At 37.2% G+C, this 21,014-nt stretch overlaps 1 protein-coding gene across 8 annotated transcripts in view; it reads left to right on the top strand.

Annotated features, from left to right (window-relative positions):
- OSBPL3 (oxysterol binding protein like 3) overlaps positions 1-21,014 on the top strand; it is an 88,282-nt gene extending 67,268 nt beyond the window's left edge. For all 8 annotated transcript variants that reach the window (XM_021538227.3, XM_021538225.3, XM_021538224.3 and 5 more), the window contains 8 exons: positions 1,516-1,653; positions 4,335-4,398; positions 7,429-7,507; positions 9,587-9,731; positions 11,003-11,147; positions 11,815-11,941; positions 12,477-12,599; positions 13,766-21,014. In XM_021538227.3, the coding sequence (XP_021393902.3) occupies positions 1,516-1,653; positions 4,335-4,398; positions 7,429-7,507; positions 9,587-9,731; positions 11,003-11,147; positions 11,815-11,941; positions 12,477-12,599; positions 13,766-13,862 (918 nt within the window). In that variant the 3' untranslated portion in view covers positions 13,863-21,014. The remainder of the gene's footprint in view (positions 1-1,515; positions 1,654-4,334; positions 4,399-7,428; positions 7,508-9,586; positions 9,732-11,002; positions 11,148-11,814; positions 11,942-12,476; positions 12,600-13,765) is intronic.

Here is a 21,014-nt window from a genome sequence, read left to right as displayed (position 1 = left end):
TCTCAAAGATAAAAGCTACAATAGATCTTTTTCAAGGATGTCTGATGTGGTAACACATTTCTTCATAGAGATGCTGGATCTTCCAGCTCTACATGAGTGTGATATCTTTATATTAACTAAATGAGCTCCATGTTTCTTATTAACTGATTTTCTGAAGTTTTTGTGTTTATCCAAAATGTTCAGGATCTCAAAACCAGGCTGTATGCTGTATGCTGGGTACAATCATCAGAATTGTGCAGAATGATGTCATCTTTTTCTAGTGCAGAACTCTGAATTCTGCATTTGGCAAAAGAACAAGAGAGAAACGCATTTTTTGTTCTGCTTCCAGGTGTACAAGAGCTACTTAATATGCAAGCCCATAAATAAAGGATTAGAAGCTCCCTAAATTCTCTTAAATGGAAGATACAGATTTTCCCACAAATTGAATTAAGCCTTTTCAACTCAATGTATCTTATCTCAAAATGAAGTTATTAATGAAAGCAGGTAGTCACATTATAAATACTGTTTGAAAAATCTCTTTCCTCATTCTAACACTTTCAAGGGTTACAATTTAGGGCCAATTCCCAGGGTGAGTTCATTCACTGGGGTTCAGTCCATAGCTTTTTTTGTACTCTTGAGAACATATGCTAAAAAGAAAAGGAAATAAGCAGTAGTTTTTCAAAAGGAGGGAAAAGAAGCCTTTTCCCTCCTCCCCACACCCAAGCATCTGGAAATTACCTCAAGACTAGTGTATTCTTTGCCTTTGAGAAATTCCTGAAGCAAAATTTAATGCTAGCTGTTGTATAGTAATTGTAGTAGTTCATAAAAGAGCCTATCTTCAGTGGATTTGTTTTCTGAAACTGTGAGAAGAGAGTATCTACACTTTCACAAGATGAGGAAAAGGGAGTGAAAAGAGGGGAAAAATGTGTTACAAAAGAGTCTTGAGTCAAACAGCCCTGAATTCTAATTCCTCATGTTATGCTTGAGTTGACTGCAAAAATTTGGAAGGGCTACCTGTGTGTCAGTCATGATCAACAGTTTCATTATTAGATAATAGCACCCAGTAGACAAAAAGCAATTTAAGTCAAATGGCATTAGAAAGAGCAAAGTTGGTGAAAATTTATTCAGTACATCCTGTGCCATGTTTATGAAAAGGATAGTTGGTACATTCATAGAGTCACAGATGTAACTATAAAAACCAGTTATTATACGAAATTTAACAGTGATTTTTAAGGTTACTTCTCTGAACTGTGTTGCAGAATGCTAAACTGTTTCAAACACTTTTCAGAAATGCTGTTTTCAGTGGATGAAATTTGCAGTATGTGACCCTAACAATTCTATCCATGACCTATTGAATGACTCTGAAAATTGAATAATCCTCTAACGTGTGAACTGGGGCTTAGCTTACAGGAGGCATGCATGTCTGTAGCCTGCAAATGAAGGGAAAAATACAGAATCAGAATAAAGCTTACTTTTATTTTTTTTTTGTGTCTGTTGTAAATTAATTAATCTAAGTCCCAAATATATACTTCCCAGGTGTACATAGCTGCCTTTGCAGTCTCTGCCTATGCATCCAGTTACTACCGAGCTGGAAGTAAGCCATTTAATCCTGTGCTTGGAGAAACCTATGAATGTATTCGTGAAGATAAGGGTTTCCAGTTCTTTGCAGAACAGGTATTGTATGCTGCAGCCCTTAGAACTGCTACTCAATACACTGCTGAATTCTAAATGTGTGGCTGGAATTCTCTAGAGTTACTGGCAAAATACTAGATTACTCTACATTACCTGAGCCCAGCAAAACCCAAGGGAACTTGCTGAATTATAAACAAAGGGAATTGTTTTTTGAGGAAAGTCTGCTAAGTCTGGCATGGAACGTCACCACAAGCAGCTGACACTGGAGGAGCAAAGGCTGGCAGGCTGCCTGCTCCAGTAACAAAATAACTTGGTTAAGTAGAGTGCAATTCCCCATGCTGAAATCTGATCACAACTGCAACAAAAGTTTACATTCTTGTCATTTTCTTTTGCGTGTGATCATTAAAAATACTGTATCTTCAGCTGTTTCATGTCTTCTTTTATAACAAACGTATCCCTCGTGTGAGTCAATCAACCACAAGCATTTCCAATGGCACCATGACTATTTCTGCTTCCTGTCCAAATATTTGGTAGCAAAAGCCTTTCAAAGTTGCAACCACAGCTGATGAGTAGGTGAAGGTAGCATATCATGGTCTGATTGTTTATGAAGATAATGCCCCAGCAGGAGAATAATTATTAAGTATGGGTGAAAAATACTAAATTTAAACCAGCCAAGCTACCAAAATTGCTCAAGTTGAAGTGTATGTTGAAAAGAGATAAAACTCAAATACCTGGTGCCTAGCAAAGTAAGAATGAATGAAAGCTGTCTTATTCTGTCTAGACATAAAAAAAATTACAAAAAGTGCAAGTGGGCAAAGGTGTGCAACCTAGAAATTTGATCAGAGAAAGAGTTCTAAAAGACTTCCTTTAGGAAATGAAAAGTGCTTTTGACCGCCTGTGAAGGTACAACATTTTGCACATTATGTTTTAGAATTGACAAAAAGGGATGTTATTATCTTTTCTTAGTCTCAGGAAATGTCACAGGCAAGAGTAAAAATAAGGAGGGGAAGAAAACCCAACAGAAAGTAATACAGTCAAAAGTGAATAAAATTTCAAGTTCATGTATCTGGTTCATCACTGTGCTACTTCAGTACTAAAATGATGTGTATAGAGCACTGCAAATTTGAGTAACAAAGTGGCAAATAAAGGTTAGCAATGAGTTTAATGTTACACTGAAATAAAGGAAGATATTTTCACTTGAATATTGGGTAAATGAGTACAAAGGCTAGCTTCTAAAAGAAGAATTTTACTACATGAATGGGCTTGTGCTATTAACAACTGTTGTTCTAATATGAGAAAAAAGTGAGGTGAGTTTAGAGTGGTGAAATTAAGAATATAGGGTGGAGAAATGTTAGGAACAGGGGGGAGTATGGGAAGAAAGAACTTTAATGCAACTTCCAAGCATTAAATATTTCTCTTTACATCAGGAACAGTGGCTTATTGCTTGCACAAGCATTTTGATGCTTACTCCAGATACCTTGATTACGCAGGCAGAATGGTATGGGATGGACTCACAGAAAATACAAAAGTAACAAAGATTCTGTTTAATCACTAGCAAGAGTTTAGAATAACTCCTGTTAGCAACATGACCTTACTCTGGAAGTATAACAGTTTAAATGAGAGCTCAGCTTAACCCATGTATTATAGTGACATCTGGGGTTAATCTGGGTACACTATGTAAGAGAGAGAGTGTTGCTCTTGCTGGATTAGGCCATAGCTGAAAATAATTAGTACTTTTTTATTTTTTAATTAAAAAAAAAAAACCAAAAACTGGATGCCTGTGGGAAAAAATGCTCAGTAAGAGATTTGTGAAATGAGTAATAAAAAAAAAGGTAAAAGTTGATTTGAGCCATGTAGATGGTTAAGAAATTAAATTCATAGTGGAAAATAGCAATTTGACTTGAAAATAAAGCTGCCCAAGGAACAGCAGGCATTACACATCTTAAGAGCTGGCCCTGGTCAGTTGTTAGTTGTGTTCACCCAGAAGGGAGAATTCAAATAGAGTAAGAGTGGCTGCTTCCACTTTGTGCTTCTTTATTTACTGTTGCATTTTAATAGTCTGAATTGTTTATTTTCTCACAGTCTTTGCTTTGCTACTTTGGTGGTTGCCCTAATTCCTGCACATGCTATTGCCCAAAGCTGATAAAATGCAGTGCATGTGGTTAGAGTTTCACACTAGAAACACCTGGGGTGTCACTGCTGCAGTAGTAGGGATTGCTGGATGGAATTTCCTGGCTTGATTTCTTCACCCCTGGCCCAATTAGAGATGCTGATCACTATCTCCTCCCTCAGTGTTCTGTGGTTATTCACGGTACAGAAGTTTTTGGTTCTTTGTGGTGTTTTTATTTTTTTTGAAAATTTTTGTCTCTGCACTCAAAGAGTGGCTTTTGTTAATCTGTTAAGAGGTCCTAAGGGTAAATTTAATTATCACCTTAGAGACAATGTACAAAGTATATAGCTAGATTTTCACTCAAACAAAGTCTCAGGTCTTTTAAAATAAATGTTTCCCATTTCTTTCAAGGTTTCTTAGGTCTGAGAACCTTTATTAATCTCACTGCCTCCCCCTTCAGGACACAACTGCAAAGTGAAAACTAATGTTCAAATTATAAATGCCATATGGGAATGAAGGAGAAAACAAAACAAAATAAGCCAAACCAAAATGACTGTTCAAGTGTTCATATGTTAATCTTTCTTCCCCCTCTCCTTTCATGTCTTGCTTTTAGGTCAGTCACCACCCACCTATTTCTGCATGCCATGCTGAATCTGTGAATTTTGCTTTTTGGCAAGGTAAGTCTTCAGTCTATCATTTACTTTTACAGTGTTCATAATGTTTTCATTTTATGTCTAACAGAAAATATCCAGAAATTAGGAAAAGTTGAAATTCCTTGCCTAAGTTTGTATTAGAATGATTTAATGAAATATTAGCCTATACTTGTATGCTTCTTATTTGGATCTTCTGCTACTATAAAAGCTCTCATAAGACTTTGCTTTGTTTGGATTTTTTTCATGTAAGATTAATTGATTGTTATTATCATGTATAAATATCTGCTTTTCTTTAAAATCAGGTTTGTTTGGGGTTTTAGGGGGGGATGTGTTTCTTTAGTAAAGAAGAATTGTATGTCAAGCTATTTATAAAACCAACAAGCTGGAAGACAGCATGAAAACACTACAAGTTAAATCCTGAACCTTGGCAAATCTTGTAAACCTGTTCTGAAAGCAATTTTCAAAAATGAGCATAACAGCAAGGATAAATACATTTACCTTCTCTTTCTCTGCTGGTATTACTACAGTATGTAAGATTTTGTGCTATTTGACTACTGTTTTTTTTCCAAAAGATATGTGTTGGAGCTTTGTCTGCTGTGTGTTGCTAGTGAAGGTGTCATCCAGTAAGAGCACCTGTGTGATTCAATAATTCTAGAGCGTACACAAAACATAACCATGCCTTTTAACTCACTTAAAATCCTTCACCCCAGGGGTTTGTCAAATCACAATGTGGCCATATTGTAATCTTTTTTTTTTTCCCTGATTGGCTCTGCTGACTCGATTATAGTTATTACAGATGGAACCATACTGAACAGACATTGGAACCCATTAGTCTGGGTTTTATTATTCTGTGTAATTCTTTGCTTTGTAAACAAATACAGGGACACAAGAATCCTTTTGTTCATAGCCCAAAAGCTAAGATGACCAAAAATTTCTTCAGTAACTTGAACACTGTATAAATAAGATCAGATAGCAGCTTGTCTTAATAAAAATAGACGAGACTGATTTGTTTAACAAATCTTGACAACTGTTATCATTCAAATATTTTAACACTTCCATTTAGAGAATGAAGTTCTAATGAGAGCTGAGAATTTGATTAATGTGAGAGTCTGAGATTTGGTCTTTATGAGCACAGGACATTCAATGAGGGTGCAGCTGGTCTTGGGGATTTTTGTTTGCTTTATTTTTAAATATGGCTAGCTGAGCTCATGGGAGGGCTAGACAATGGTTTTTTTTTTTCCATTGTAAAGGCAAGTTTTAAATGCTGCAACCTCTTGTAATGAGTCTGCATTAACTTACATGGAAAGATTAACACCAATTTAATCATAAAGGCAGCTTGTCAGTGAGTTCAGTTCTTTCTGTGTGCAAAGACCTTTTCACTTACTGTGTCACCTCCTCAGCTGAAAAGGAGACAGCAACATTGCCAGGGTAGTGCTGTCATCCCACCAGACACTGACCTTAGTTCATGTGTTCCATCAGCAAGAAGTCTCCCAGTCACGTCTCATGAACTGAAGACTGGGCTCTCATAGGGACTGATAGTTTGGAAACAGCTTTCCATGACTTGTGAAGCTGGCTCTGCTTTTGCAGAGGAGTGTCAACACATGAGCAGTGGAAATGAAGGACATTTCAGCTATTCCAGCATCTGTGCCTGAATTAGTGTGAGCATAGCTTTGAAATAACACTTTGCTTTTTCTCTTCTGTCCTAAAATTATTGCGTGATCAAGTTGCACCCCAGCTCTCAAGATGTTTCCCACATGCTGATTTCTGTGGGACAGCTTTGCCGTTTATGAGAACATAGAATTTGGCACGATCTGGTAATACACTTTAACTGTTAAACTCGGTAGGGTGTACCTTTGCCCTTTCTCTTCCATCCCACTGCAGAAGAGAGAATGCCAGGACAGAATTTCCTCAGCAACATCATACTGGAAGTAGCTTTGGAGCACTTGTGCAGTGTAGGAATCACAACAGAATTGCTGTCACAGAAGATGCTGACCCAGCATTAGACTTCAAAACCAAAAAACCCAAAAGGTCCTTTTCTCACATGATAAAAAAGTAACTTTTTTGCATGCAGAATTCTGCCCTATATCTAGTCTTTTCAATGATAGGCAGCTCAGTGTGGCTCACTCCTCACTTGCACATACATCACTCAGGAGATACCCGAGTAATCTCTTAGTTGTGGTTTGAGCATCCATCTCACAACCAGTGTAAGAATTTCCCCCCAGAATTGCACAGGAAACGGTGTTTTGTTTTCCTTCTGTTAGAACTAGCATCTTTTTGAGACTAGAGTTGAATTTTTCCCTCTTTTTCAGGTTGGGCAGGGAATGGAGTTCCTAGAGTCTAAAATAGGAAGGGTACTATTCCTCTGATCTCTGAAGTTACCATGAAAGTTACTGCCTGATTATCTAGCCCAATTTAACTGTACACCTTTTTTGCCATGCTCCTCTCTTTTTTTTTCTCTTCCAGGTGCTTTTGCTCAATAAATTTAACTAAACTTGCATTGACTTTTCTTTTTTTATATATATATTTTTGAAGAAAAATGAGACTTGGACAGTATTTCTGTGATTCAAACAGGATTTCAAAAGATCAAACTTACAGAGGGAGCTGGACTAAAACCCTCTGCCATTTTGTGCCCTTTGAAACCTTCTTTAGCCTCTTAACTGTGGATGTTCTTTTTATATTTTTGTATTTGAAATTTTGCTTTTGTTTTTGAAAATGTCTGCATTCATTCACTAGCAACTGACTTGCAGATGAATATATGTTGTTTATACCTTATTCAAATTTCTTTCTTTAAAAAAGTTTTTGCAAGGACTGTTAAACATCTTAAACTGTTAAACATGTTACTTTGCTATTTAAATAACCAATATTATGATGAAAATCAAACAAACAGCAACAACACCAAACCTACCAACAAGTATTTGAAGGTCCCACCACCATCTTGAAACACTTCTGTTGCACGTTGTTTTGTTGAATTTCTTGAAAATAAAGTAGAGCCCAGAAACAGCCTGATTCACCTACCTGTGACTCAACCTGTATTTTTTTTACTTCTTGTTCCAGATGTCAGATGGAAAAACAAATTCTGGGGGAAGTCCATGGAGATTGTTCCAGTTGGCACAACACACGTAACCCTTCCAGCGTAAGTGCTGCTGTTGGCACTGCTGTTCGTGCACAGGCACAGGTGCTTGCACACACTGGAGCCACGTTCCTTCAGAGGACAGCGAGCTCTGCTCTGCCCTTTGAAAGGGCTGGTGGCTATGATTTCATTTAAAGAGAAAAGGGGAGGAAGAAAGACCCCACCAAACCAAAACCAGAAGCATAAATCAGAAGCAGTGACTCTTTCAAAAGTTATGCAAAACAATGAAAAAAAACCCATCGCTCCTGTGCACCCTGAAAAAAGAACAGTTGGTATTTTCATACTTCAGTTGAATTTCAACCCTAATGTATTTTAAATTCACAGGGAAAAACGGTAGGGTAAAGAAAGCTATGAATTCTTCTGCTTGAGTATGGGTTTGGGGGAAGAGATGGTGGTGTTCTTGTCTTTTTTGGCTATATTTGTAGGGACCCTGGCACCATGGAGTGTTCTGGGCTGTAGGCAAGACCAACAACCACCATCACTGCAGAAATAATTACTCTAAGTGATAAGTAGAACCAGTTATCTGGTGTTCATTATCCAAGGAAGCAGCCACTGTAGTGAAGTGTTGAGTATAGTTGGTTTGTTTCCTTTTGTTTTTTTAAATAAAAATCTGCAGTGTTTCAAGGCAGGCTTGTCAGAGTGCCCATTATTGATGAGCAATTAAAATCCCTTAAAATTTGGCCTATATCCATCATGTTTGCAGAACCAGAGGTCTAAAGGTTGAGTATTGTTCCAATTAAATCTGTTTTCCAGTGAGAGAGTACAAAATTAATTAATCTGCCATCTGAAAAAAGAAAACCCAAAGAATTCAAGAACCTAGCACTCATCAAATCAAGCATGCCTTTTTTTTAAGTAGATAAAATTGTAGTCTAGTAGGATAATATCCAAAAGGTAATGTATAAACCATGTTGTGTTCATAGCACCTGCCCTAAGCTTTGAAATGAAAGGTTTCTAGGATGTGAATGAGTGCTCAGAGCCAAAATAATTAATATATATTATGGCCTATGATGGGCTGATGAACTGGGAAGCAATCTGTTTCATATGTGATCTCCATATGCTGGTTTGTATCCCTGTGTATTTGATACAGAATTAGGTACAAAAAAGATGCCAAGGCTATAGGGAAAAATTAAGCATTAGTATTAAGGTTAATTTTGAAACAAATACATATTTTTAGCATTTATGATAACATATGACATGCATAGGTAAGGGAAGAAAAACAAGTTACTGTGAGATAAATTGGCTGCATTTCTGCAAGTCTGTAGAAAGTGTCCTTGTGTGTGCCCTTAGAAAGCAGCAAGTGAAAGCAAGTGATTAAGGGGAGGTAGGGAAAGGTGCTAATAACTTCATAGGATGTGTGTGAGGCACTTGCTGTGGGGAAACTGGTGCTTTGTAAGTTTGTTTTACCTTACCTGTAGTGAGTTGGCCATTCATACCCAGAACAAATTGAAGAATATATGTCTTCATGAGACTTTCCTTTCCTTGATGCTTAATAAAGCTGTTCTGTAAGAGCATCTACTTCTTTCATAAAAGGTAAAATGTTGTATTCCCTACTGGTATTTGTTTATCTCTCCCTGTCTGCTGTTTCCCAGTGTGCAACTACATCTTGAACTTTCATGGTGAGAACTTTGGCTCGTGCCTAAAGCACACCTATTAGGCTCAGCCTTCAGAGCTTGAGCCAAGCTTATTCTTCCCAGTACATGTTCAGATCACTCTGGTGGCCCATGTCCTTGTGTTCTCCATTGTCACTGTGTTACAAGCTTGGAATGGGCATCTCAGACTGTAGAAGACACCAAAATTAGTACTTCTGGAAACTTAAAACTAATTAGAAGGACAAGTAAATTGAGAGAAAACTGAATTCAAGACCACAGTATATAACAGAAGAGAAAAGGATTTTCTGGGAGGTGGGATTGTTGTCATAGGTTTTGTTTTTGAGAAGGCTTGGAATGAGAAGATGAAGCATTCTAGTAAAAAATAAAAGGTTTATTTGGTTTCTCTAATCATGTTCTCTGCAATATTTTTCCTCAAGTTTGAGCTCACTTGAACATGGCATGAGAATTTTCTTGTTTGTATTTTTCCTTACAGCTTTAAAGACCATTTTGCATGGAACAAGGTGACATCCTGCATCCATAACATCTTAAGTGGACAAAGATGGATTGAACATTATGGAGAGATCATCATAAAAAATCTTAATGATGACACGTGCCACTGCAAACTGACTTTCATAAAGGTAACCACAGCAGTGTTGGCACTGCCTTTTCTAACAGGCACAGCAGTGGGAGGTTGCTCTCTGTGAGGCTCAGTACTTCTGCTTACAAGCTGTAATTACCTGTGATTCCTTGAAAACTGTAATTTTGAAGGAAATGCCACTCACTAGACAAAAAAGAGAAGCGACAGTTTTCTTGAGTGATTCCACTGGAAATGGAGGAATTATGGGGAAAGGAATATAATGGAAAACCTACTCTGGGTTTGATGAGAGACATAGGCACAAGCTAACTACTGACAGTGGTTTACCACATGCCTCCTGTGAGCCCACTGGCACATGCTGTGGTCATTTAGCAGCTGTAGGACCAATGCTTATGCAGGGTGTTTCTCTTGATGCTCTTTTCTAGCCCTTTGCAGGTTCTCAAAGGAGTTTAAGTAAGAGGTTGTGGTTTTACTCAAAGCTTTTGCTTCTGTACATGTACAATATATATGACTTCTTCAGGAATTGTCCTTATAACACAATTAAATTCAGTTTTTGGTAATAGATGACTTTGTAGTAAAGGAAAATCAACGAAAATGTAAAACAATGCCAAGATTTCTAACCTGAGAAATACTTTAATAAATCATCCTAAGAGACTTACCTTAACCTGCATTTTTTGTATCTGATTGATGGATAAAGGCTCTGCTGGACATAGAACAGGCCAAACAGATACAAGGGATACAGTACTTCAGTGTACCTAGCAGCAAGTTTGCGGGTTTTTATTTATTTTCCTGAATACTTTGTGCTTTCTAAGAATTAGAGTGATTTTTTTTCCCAAATACTTACTTGAAAGTACTTTAATGTATTTTCAGACTTGCACTGGATGTTTAAAGTTCAAATATTTAAGACTGAGAGCCTGCAAATCTCACACCTTTAATATTGTAAGATTGGAGATTAATGTATGAGTTCCTTCTCTTTCTCTTCTGCAAAGAGAGATGTCGATAACCAAGTCGGGACTCAGGGTCAACTGTCCTTGGGCAAAATTCAGGGTCAGCTGCACTTCACCTCATCCTCTCCCTAAAAAAAGGCAAACAAAATAAATACAATTCTCAACATTAGTATCTTAAGAAGCTAACATAATAATAATAATGTTTGTATTTTAATGGTACTAACAGCAGCTCTTTGCATTTGGTGTTGTAATGCACACCTAAGTGAACAGTTCTCACTGCTCTACAGCCTGGTGCTACTGGCATGGCAAAACGGCCTGCACTTGAGCTTCTCTGCACCTTCTTTCCCCTTGTTCCTTTTCATTCTAGGCAAAGTATTGGAATCCAAATGCACATGAGATTGAAGGCAGTGTCATGGATAAATCTGGGAAAGTTGTGCATCGACTCTTTGGGAAGTGGCATGAAAGTTTATACTGTGGGACAACTTCATCTTCAAACTGCATATGGAGAGCAAGTGAGTGATCAGAATTGCTCATGTACACAAACTGAGATCTTGAGTATAAGCTTATTGTTTTCATATCTTTATTAGGCCCCAATTTCTTGTTAATTTCCAGTAGAATATTAGATTTTTGTCAAGCATTTAAAAGCTAGATCAGAAGAATATATAATTTAAATAATATGAGAACTTAATCCCATGGCTTTCTGCATTTTCTCTATTCTCCCTCATTTTCACATTCAAAATGAAGTAGGTATTGAGAACTTTAGCGGGGAGGGGGGGGGGGGGGGGAAGGAACAAAGTCCTCCTACAGAATTGTTGTTTATTTCATGTGTTGAACACTGGAGGATAGTCCACAAAGCTCAATTCTGTAATGACAGTGATAGTTTAATTTCTCCCAAACTTGTGGAATTTTGTCTGCTGTGTTTTGAAAAAACATTATGATAATAGCATGGCCTTCATCACAGTTGTGCTGTGATTCAGCTGAGATAACAGAAATCTCTCTTGTTGTAGTGTAATTATCAAGGGGGGTGTTCTCTTTTGTCACATTATTAAAAGCCTCTTGTTCCACTAGAACTGACACTGTGGATCAGACATAAATAAATGACTGGAGGGAGCTTGATATTTTCTTTCTCAACATAATAGCATTTAATTGGAATTCTGAATGTATTCTTTTTTTCTGTAGATCCAATGCCTAAAGATTATGAACAGTGGTATGGATTTACACAATTTGCACTGGAGTTAAATGAACTGGACCCACAAACTAGGTCATTACTCCCATCCACCGATACACGTTTTAGGCCAGACCAAAGGTAAGAAGCTTTACCTATGAAATATTTTCCTTAAATGGTTCTTAATCTTCTGTACACTCACTCTACCCTGAATTCAGACTATTTTCTGTGGATATCTGCAGTGTGTTTCTATTTTTACATTAATGTGCATCTGAAACAGACATTGTTTCACTTATTGAGAGATGGTCTAGTCATTATGGAATTGTGTCCTAAAATTGTCTCTTGGATGCTTCTAGATAACTGCCTTTCCAAGGATGTAAAACCCTCAGTACTTCAGGTACTGGATGTTGAGCATACAGTATTTGAATTACTGAAAACTGAAACACTTAAAACTTCTTTCTGCAGTGAAATTTTTACTTTTGCAAATTTCCAGGTAGAAGAATCTGATGTAACTTGACTCTGAGTTTGTTACAAGAGTTAGCTTTCTTTAAGTGCTTTTTCATAGTGCAGTTGTCTGCAGAGGTAGCTGTTTACCTTTCACTGTGAAATACCTGCTGGAAAGATTAGATTCTTCTGGGGGCAGAAGACCAATTGTCTCATATCACTGCTGCTGCAGGTTTCTAGAAGAAGGGAATATTGAAGGAGCTGAAATGCAAAAGCAGAGGATCGAGCAGCTACAGAGAGAACGACGGAAGGTGCTAGAAGAAAACAATCTAGAGCATCAGCCTAGATTTTTCAGGTACTAGATAATAATTGACATATACTATCATTTATTGAAATTCTTATTATAACTCTGATTTTAAATTGCCAGGTTAAATTGCCATGGCTCCAGTTTTTTTCCAGGGTTCCCCGATATACTTTGGGTTTGTACTTTGGTGATGTAGAACACTCCAGACTTAGAACTCACAATTATGTATTAGTCTTTTATTAGTGCATCCCTGAATTTTTTTTTTTCTGTTTTGCCTTGGTGGCAATTGAGATTTGGTCTACATTTGAATTTGCCTGAGTGAATGTAGCACCTTTGATTCTTTGAAGCAAGATGGATTTAGCTCAATTACCTCTGCTGAATTCAGTGGGTTTGCCTGGTGTGGAAGTGTGCAGAGTTGGAGCCTTTCACTTCCAGGGCTATTTCTGAACATGTTTCCTCTATTTTATGGGGAGAGAATTATTGTTCTGAGGGCACTTTATCTCCTCCTGCTGTAAATCAGTTAAACAGGAGACTTGAGGTATTGAAAGACAAAAAGGAATGCTGGTGTGGAAGTGGTCTTTTGCCCTCCAGCTTCTCTGTTCTCCTGCAGTGAAAGAGTTGGAGCCTAGATGAATGTTGTATGGACCTATTAGTAGATCTGGGACCCTATTTTTTCTGGATATATCTATACTGTACTTCTGAGGAACACTGGAATGTTTTAAATAGATGCAAAAGGGAATGGCATAGACTACTACATCTCTGACAAGCTGGTGGACTAACTCATCACATGCCAATCACACCTACTAAAGGGAAGGTGGATAGAGGGAAAGTCTAATACTTTGTGGTTGTATATTCACAATGAGAATTGTGAATGAGGATTTGAATCCTTACAATGAGGATTTGAAAGCTGAGATTTATCCTGTAGATTTAAATGGCAGAATAAAGAATCTAATTATTATATAGCAAAAGTATTAGAGCAGATAGGAGTTAATGCATTTGTCTCTTCAAGAGTGAAGTTCTCTGGTGAACATTAGATTGAGATGCCTCCCCATGGCCCAGTGCAGACACACCAAGCTACACTGCCTTGTTTGCAGGCTGCAATGAGCTGCAGTGCTCCTGGTTTGTGGGCTGGATTTGGTATCTGTGCATGGTGCTACACTGCATTACACAGCATATGGATGGAAAATATAAGCTAACATTTGTTTAATCTTTGATAGGAAATCCAGCGATGACTCCTGGGTGAGCAATGGAACCTACATGGAACTTAGAAAAGAACCTGGTTTTTCCAAACTGGACAATCCTGTCCTCTGGTGAAAGAGGAGCTAAGTGAAGATATTCTGTGCTGTATTCTCGGATCTGATTTAAAAGACATATGTATAAAATATAACTATATATCTATATATACACACACATACAGAATGTATGTGGTATGTGCAAATATGCATATCTCCAGAATCGTGCTTAATTTAGAATCTGATAATTCATTTGTTTCCTTTACTCAACTGTTGCAGTGATTGTTTGAATGTATAAATATCCTAACTTCCTTTTATAAAATATTTAATAAATAGTACTGAATGTTAACAGATGGAAAAGAGAGGAGCTTTTACACTACTTTTTCAATGTGTAATAACGTCAGTTAAACTATGCCTTACTGAATTGCATTGGAGACAGTAGCATCAGCATCTCCTAGCTGTGCTGATGAAGAGTGCAAGCCTTAGTAACTCAAACTATAGGTAGGCTTCCACAATGCAATGAGTAGTTCAGCTGTCTCTTGGCTGGTATAAATTGCTAAAACAGATTATCAGCTGGTGCTGGAATATGACTGATCTTTTGCTATCTGCAGGAAAGATTTAAGTAAGCTTTTGTATCTATTAACTTTCTTCTTAGCTTTATGGAAGAGGTAGTTCTGAGCTTACATCGGTGGTTCTACTGCCTTACACATAAACTGTACCTGGTTAAATGTAGTGCTAGAAAGTCAGGAATCGCCAAAATTTTCCACTGGGAAAAATTTTCACTTCAAATTTATAGCCCCCAACAGGGCAAGAAGAGGAGATCATTTGTATATACTGCTTGAGCACTGACTAGATGAAGAAGCTCTCTCTTTTTCCAATAAGTGAAATCTTATACAGAGCACGAAATCCTGTGCTTCCATAGCTTCATTTGTTTTTACTCACTTAAAAATTGCAACAGTAAGACTTTTTAAAAAGTAAGCAAACTGATTATTTTAAGCTAGAAATTTTTCCTAGTATTTTGATATTTTCTACCTCTTAAGAAATAACATATTTAAGATGTTATATTTAAAAATTACCATCTGCCTTATGGAGAAGTGTATGGAGTCTTTGATCTTCCTCTGTTTGTTTGTTAAGTTCAGATAAATATTTAAATGTCTTGCACTAAATCAATTGCATCCCTTTCCTGTAATTTTATATGTATGGTTCCATTTGTGAGACTACTAAACCATAGGTCAGAAATTTAACAGGAAGCAAATGTAGCAGAAGCCTCACTTTTGAATGAAGATGGGCAGTATTTTTGGTTTTCTTCCATCAAATCACAATGTCATAATCATTAACAAACTAATTTGCATTTCCACATATCTGCAACCCAAGCCTGATCCATTAGGTTCTTCTAATCTGCTCTGTGTGTCTGCAACTCTGGCAGCAATGCAGTTTTCCACGTGATAGATCTGCATCCTGTCACCACACCCTTTTCTTTTCTTTACATGCCACTGTAAAGACACAAAACAAACCCAAATGCTGCCATGTTAAATTGGCTTATGACTGGAACAACTTGACATGGCATGGATGAAGTAGACTCCTAGGAGGACAGACTAATAGCTTAGAAAAGCTTGCACTTTACTGCAATTGTGCTGCATTGTTCTAAAGAAAATCTATTAAAAATGGATCTATGTATTGTATGTAACATGAAGGAAATATTATGAAGGTTTTAAATTAAAAAAAAAAATCTGTGCTGTCAGATTAGATGTATATTTTAACTTTGCTTTCTGTTACCTTGAAGCCTCATTGTCTCAGAGGCAGATGAATGCTTTTTTCACCATTTCTCATTTTGCCCAGGATTTCTCCCTCACCATCATTTCCATAATTTAGTACCAAAGAAGTTAGCATAATTATATCTAATTAATATCTCTTCGACAAACTTGACTACCATGCCAGCATCTTTAAACAAGGCAAGGTTAAAATCTGGGCTTTGATTCCAAAGGAAATATTAAACTTTGGGGGCTGTTTGGCTTTTCAAGAAAAATTAGGTTCTCTTCATGCCTTGTTCCCTTCCTGTCTTTTATTCTTGTATTAACTGTCAAAACCTCACACAGAAATTAGTTGATTATTGCAATTATCCTTGCTGTTGGTAATTACAATTTATACTAAAATTAAGGTTCATTTAAAAACAAAAGAGGGTAGAGGAAATAAAATCTTTTAAGAAAAGGAGCAAAATTTGTGGAGGCTGCATTAAGCTTGCTCATTGTCATATTTGGCAGCTACTGTGATACTGCCTGGTCTGATTGCTGGGTTTGTATATTCTGTGTGTGGAGGAGATTCCCCTATGTAGGTATTAAACAAAACAAGTCTCATATGGGGTATTTGAGTAATTATTTTTGAGAAATCAGACTGGCAGTGCCAAGTCTGATTTCTCTAACACTCCAAACTGTCCAAAATACATGGGATGAATGACAAGAAGCATTGGGCTGAGCAGTGCCTTAATATAAAAACTTCATCAAAATTTCTCTATCAAGAAAGTAAACTCCAGAATTTTTAGCACTGTCTCCATAAAAATGCCTGAGAATAATCCAGGACATTTCTTAAATGCATGAAGCAAAATCATTGAACAAGTAATTGCTCCTTTTGTACATCTACAATACACACCTCCAAACACAGTGTAACCAGTTGTGAATGATCCTCTCACCCCACGTTCCAACTGCAGTATAGTTTTCCCTGCTTACTTTTGTATTAAACAATTGGGTTTAGTTGTTAATCTTCTGTTGACTGTATATTAAGAAGTGAAAGAAATTTGTCTTGATGTTAGTTCTGTGTATTTCTGCATGTAAATATATTCAACATTCACAAAGCTAATATATTCTATAAAATTATTCTTGGTAAACTATGAAATTTTGGTAGTTTTCTTCCCTGAAACTTCAGCTGTGTTAATGGGTACAGAATTTATATTAGCTTTCTGCAGTATAACTAAGACAACTGTTATTCTTAATAACTGACACTGAGGGACTTTTTACTCACTATTTCTACCCTGACTGGTAAAAAAGAATGTATCAGGCAACTTAACTGCTTCCTTTCATACACAGCTGTGATCCCCCAGGTGTGTAGCTCAATGGATCAGTCTTAAAATTTCATGATGACCCTTGCCTGCTGTTGTGGCTCTCTTATTTCACGACTTTATAAACAGTGTTTAATACTATTTTGGAGGCCAGTTTGAGAAGCACTCGTGCAGCCCTGCCTTTCTGTGTGTGTCTCTTCATAAAGTAAAATCCTCACTACAAACTTCCATCAAGGTGATGGAGCAACTCAGGCCTTTGGGTGTTGAAATCCTGCTTCATTTTTCAAGTTGTAAAGTATAGAAATAAAAAAATCCAGGGAAATATTATACATAGAAACAGCAACCCACAGCTCTACTTTCAGATTTGCAGGCTTGATGCTTAGTTTCTCATTTTGTGTAAATGTTTAAATTTGGGACTACAAAACTGCATTACTTTTCAGAAGGCAACTCTGGGTAGCATAAAGTGCCCTTTAGACCCAGTGGAACTAGAAAGCATCATTAATCACTGCATTCCTTTCTGGATCTCTGCTCTCTGAGATATGCTTGATGTGATTGTTTGCAGCACTGAACTACTTCTTTTAGACACTTTTTGAAGTACAGATCCAGTAGTCTGTACCTAGGTTTTTTATGCAGAGCTTGGAAAGTTAGATGCCTGGAAGAAGGACCAAAACCAGCCCTAATTTTGATAAGGGAGATCTGTTCTAACACCAACCAGTTTTCTCTGGAAACAGGGTTGCTGCTTTCTTTTAAAATCTGGCCCCTGAAGGACATAATAGTTGCAAACACAGTCACCTGTGTTACCTGGCAGCTTAGTGTTGAATCCAGGTCATGGTAGGAAAGAGCACCAATGCATGGGATCAGAAATTAGGGCTCCACCAGGGACAGCTTCACATTGCACAACAGTCCAGTGCTGGTCTCAAAACAAACTCCCCCAAAAAACCCAACCTAACAAAGACCTCACCCCTTCCCATGCCCCCCACTTTCCCTCAGCTGTTTACAGTCCTGCTCAGGTTTTCTATGTGGTCCCTTATTCACTGGCTTTTCTCTTTATTAAAAAAACTGATGAATAGGAAAACAGTCCATAGCAACAAATGATAAATCATACTTAGAGGCTGTAGTTAAATTCTTTCCCCCATAAATTCCTTCTGTATCTTTTCCTTGAATGTGAAAAAGACTTTCTTATGCTCTGGAGTCAGACCTGGTAAGGGTAGTGTGCTATGGAAATATGCAGCTGTGTCTGCTCAACAGATCCTAATTACAAATGTCCTTGCATCTGTGTTTATGTAAATCTCTCGTGCTGTTACTCCAAATGACCAGCTTGGAAAAGCAAGAAACTTTCAACATATCTTGTTTTGTTCAGTATGGCTTCTTTTTTGTGTAAACTCATGCAGAGGGGGCAAGATGAAGAGGATTGCAAAACTTGTCCCATGGTGCATTTTAATAGAGAGAAAGATGACATCAATTCATCCACATAACTGAATACATCTTGCAAGGGCTAGAATGAGATGGTGCTATTCAGAGGAGTGATTTTTTTGGTTGAGTGTGTTTTCATTCATGAATTATTCTTACAATAAATTAAATTCACAATGTTCACTAACTCATCCTTTCTATTTTCTAGCCTACTGGTGGGTGCAACTTACTCCAGCAGCTGTGGGCTCGTAAGAATTGCACATTATCTGGCTTACCTTTTGAAACTTAGCAAATGCTGTAACCTACCACCAAATTTATTACTGTACTGCTCAGTTCTTAGATACTGTTCTTGCTGTAGCTTTTTGAAAGCAATAAGAGAAATTTTCCGCATAAGTAGTTGGCATATCTTAAAGAATTATTTTAAATTATTCATTTATTTTTACTATAAATTGTTGTTTTGGTGTTTTTAATGTGCAAAACAAAACTGTATTAAAGCTTAAGAGAATGTGATGCTGATCCACAAGAGGTGATGATGTCTATCAGCTCCACATGTTGGAGATGATTGGCATCCCTGAGAATCTGAAAAGCTTTGTGTTAACAGTATTTTGCTAGTTCTAGTATTGTAAGAACATCCCACATATACGAGGTATTACATAAACAAAGTTGCTAAATGCTGAATTTGTTGTTTGCTTTGATGGGGCATTAGTGATTTCAGAATGAGGAACGGTATCTTATGTATTAGAATTATTGCTGACTTTCAGATATTTGAGAAGTCTCTCTGTACCCAGGACCATCCCTGTTTTCTGCTTCACTCCAAATATTTGTAATAACATTGGAGTACCTTGATGCGCAACTAGATTTATTATTTTTGTCTCTGTAACCAATTTAGTTAGATGTTAATAAATCATACTTGCAAAAGGTCACAGAGAACCCTGACTTTTTCCCAGGGGTTGTAAGCATCTTTCTTCAAAGGTTGTTAGTGGCAGCTGGAGCAAATCTCACTGCTGTAGTGATCTGTGCTTTTTGCACTTTGCAAAATGGCAAGTAGGAAAGAGCTTCCATCTGCTAGAACGCTTATTTATCACTCTAACAGTCTGTCTGGTAGTTGTGTCATATTCCAGTTGTACTGCTCTGCACAGCTCTGCTCCACAGCTAATGTGCCAGACACTAGGGCAGGAGAAGGGGTAGATAAGCTGATGGAATCCATTTACAGCTGGAAGTTTATTCTTAAGAGTAGTTTTTAGCATACAGATGTGCAGCATAAATATTACGCTTTAGTATGAATGTAGAAACCACAAACTAAATGTTCTCCATAAAATAAATTTTAAAAACAAGGAAATATGGTATTTACAAGGTAAAATAAATAACTGGAAAGAAAGGATATCAGTGTGGTGTTTTTTCCCTTAGAGATGCTGATTTAGGACAGCTCTGCCAATCAGACCTCAATGATGTCTCATAGTCCCACCATATGTGTATAAGATGCAATAGGGATGGACTAGGATCTTGCAAAATATGGGAATACAGTGAGTGTAACTCCTGACCAATGTGAAATTCCTGTCTGTGTGGTTCCGCAGCACTTTGCAGCCTCAGTGTCTACAAAGATTTAGTGGGAGGGACCATGGAGCTTACAGGAAGAGCTGGGAAAACTGTATCTATATACTTGCTACCATGCAAAATATCATTGACTGTTGCACATGGCAGAATCAGAATAGAGGCCAAAAGAAAAACAGTCTTTACAGTGTTTTTTTTGAGATACATCCATTTTAGTTCTATTGGGTTAAGAACTTTGGAACTTTCTCTTTGTGTCAGGGAGAATTACTTCATTGCTGATTTATTTCATAGAGATCTGATACAGTTTAATTGGTATCTGAAATAACTACATATAGTTCAAGTTGCTGGGAAAGTTCTGGTTTACAGAAGCAGTAGTATCTTTTTCATAATTATGAAAGGGAGAGGAAGATTGCAAGGAAGATTGCTCATTATTGGTGCCCCACACATGAGCACCCAGGGCAGCAGGAATTTTTCTTACAGATAAATGGTTATGGAAGTGAATTTCTTATGACTGCCTCTCAAGCTAATACCATGCCAAGTGTCCACAGTGTGGTCAGTGCTACCCAGACAAACCAGGCTGTTCTTCTCTACAGAAGTGCAAGATAAACTTAGCTTGTGTAGAACTTGCATCAAATTTGTGTTTAAGCTCAGTTGTCTTTTCATTTACAGTAATCTCTATTTTAAAGTTGTTTTGCTTACTCCAAAATGATTCAAACCTTCATAGAGTGAGGAAAAACACTGACAGCTAAGCAAAGCTTGCTCAACATAATAACCAACACATCTTGGCTTCTTTGTTGTTGTTTTTTATGCCTCTATAAATTATATATATAATATATAATTATGTTTCTTATATTTCTTTCATGTTGCAAATGTTGCTCTCTGTGCCTGATTTATTGATTTTTAATTTAGACCTCTCCGTTTTATGCCTAAGGATTTGTAGAGTTACTGTCTGTTTTTAAATGGGGTTAAAAGCTGGCCAGAATCCAAATTCTGATGTATACTTATGAATTTGTATCTTTGCTTACTCTGTACCAAGGGAAATATTTGAAATTACTTTGTGCAAACTCTCATTTGAGGTAAATCAACATTGCTCTACTGAGCTGAATGTAACCAAGGCTTGAATTAACTGAGAATTTGTCTCTGTGGGCTCACTAATGTAAGTTTTTACAGGCTCTTGAAACAGTAATAAATTCCTGGGACACAAGATGTTGTGTATGAACA

Source organism: Lonchura striata, chromosome 2, assembly GCF_050655825.1.
Source record: "Lonchura striata isolate lonStrDom1 chromosome 2, ASM5065582v1, whole genome shotgun sequence".
Lineage (NCBI taxonomy): Eukaryota > Metazoa > Chordata > Aves > Passeriformes > Estrildidae > Lonchura > Lonchura striata.
This window is presented reverse-complemented; position numbering and strand designations above follow the sequence as displayed.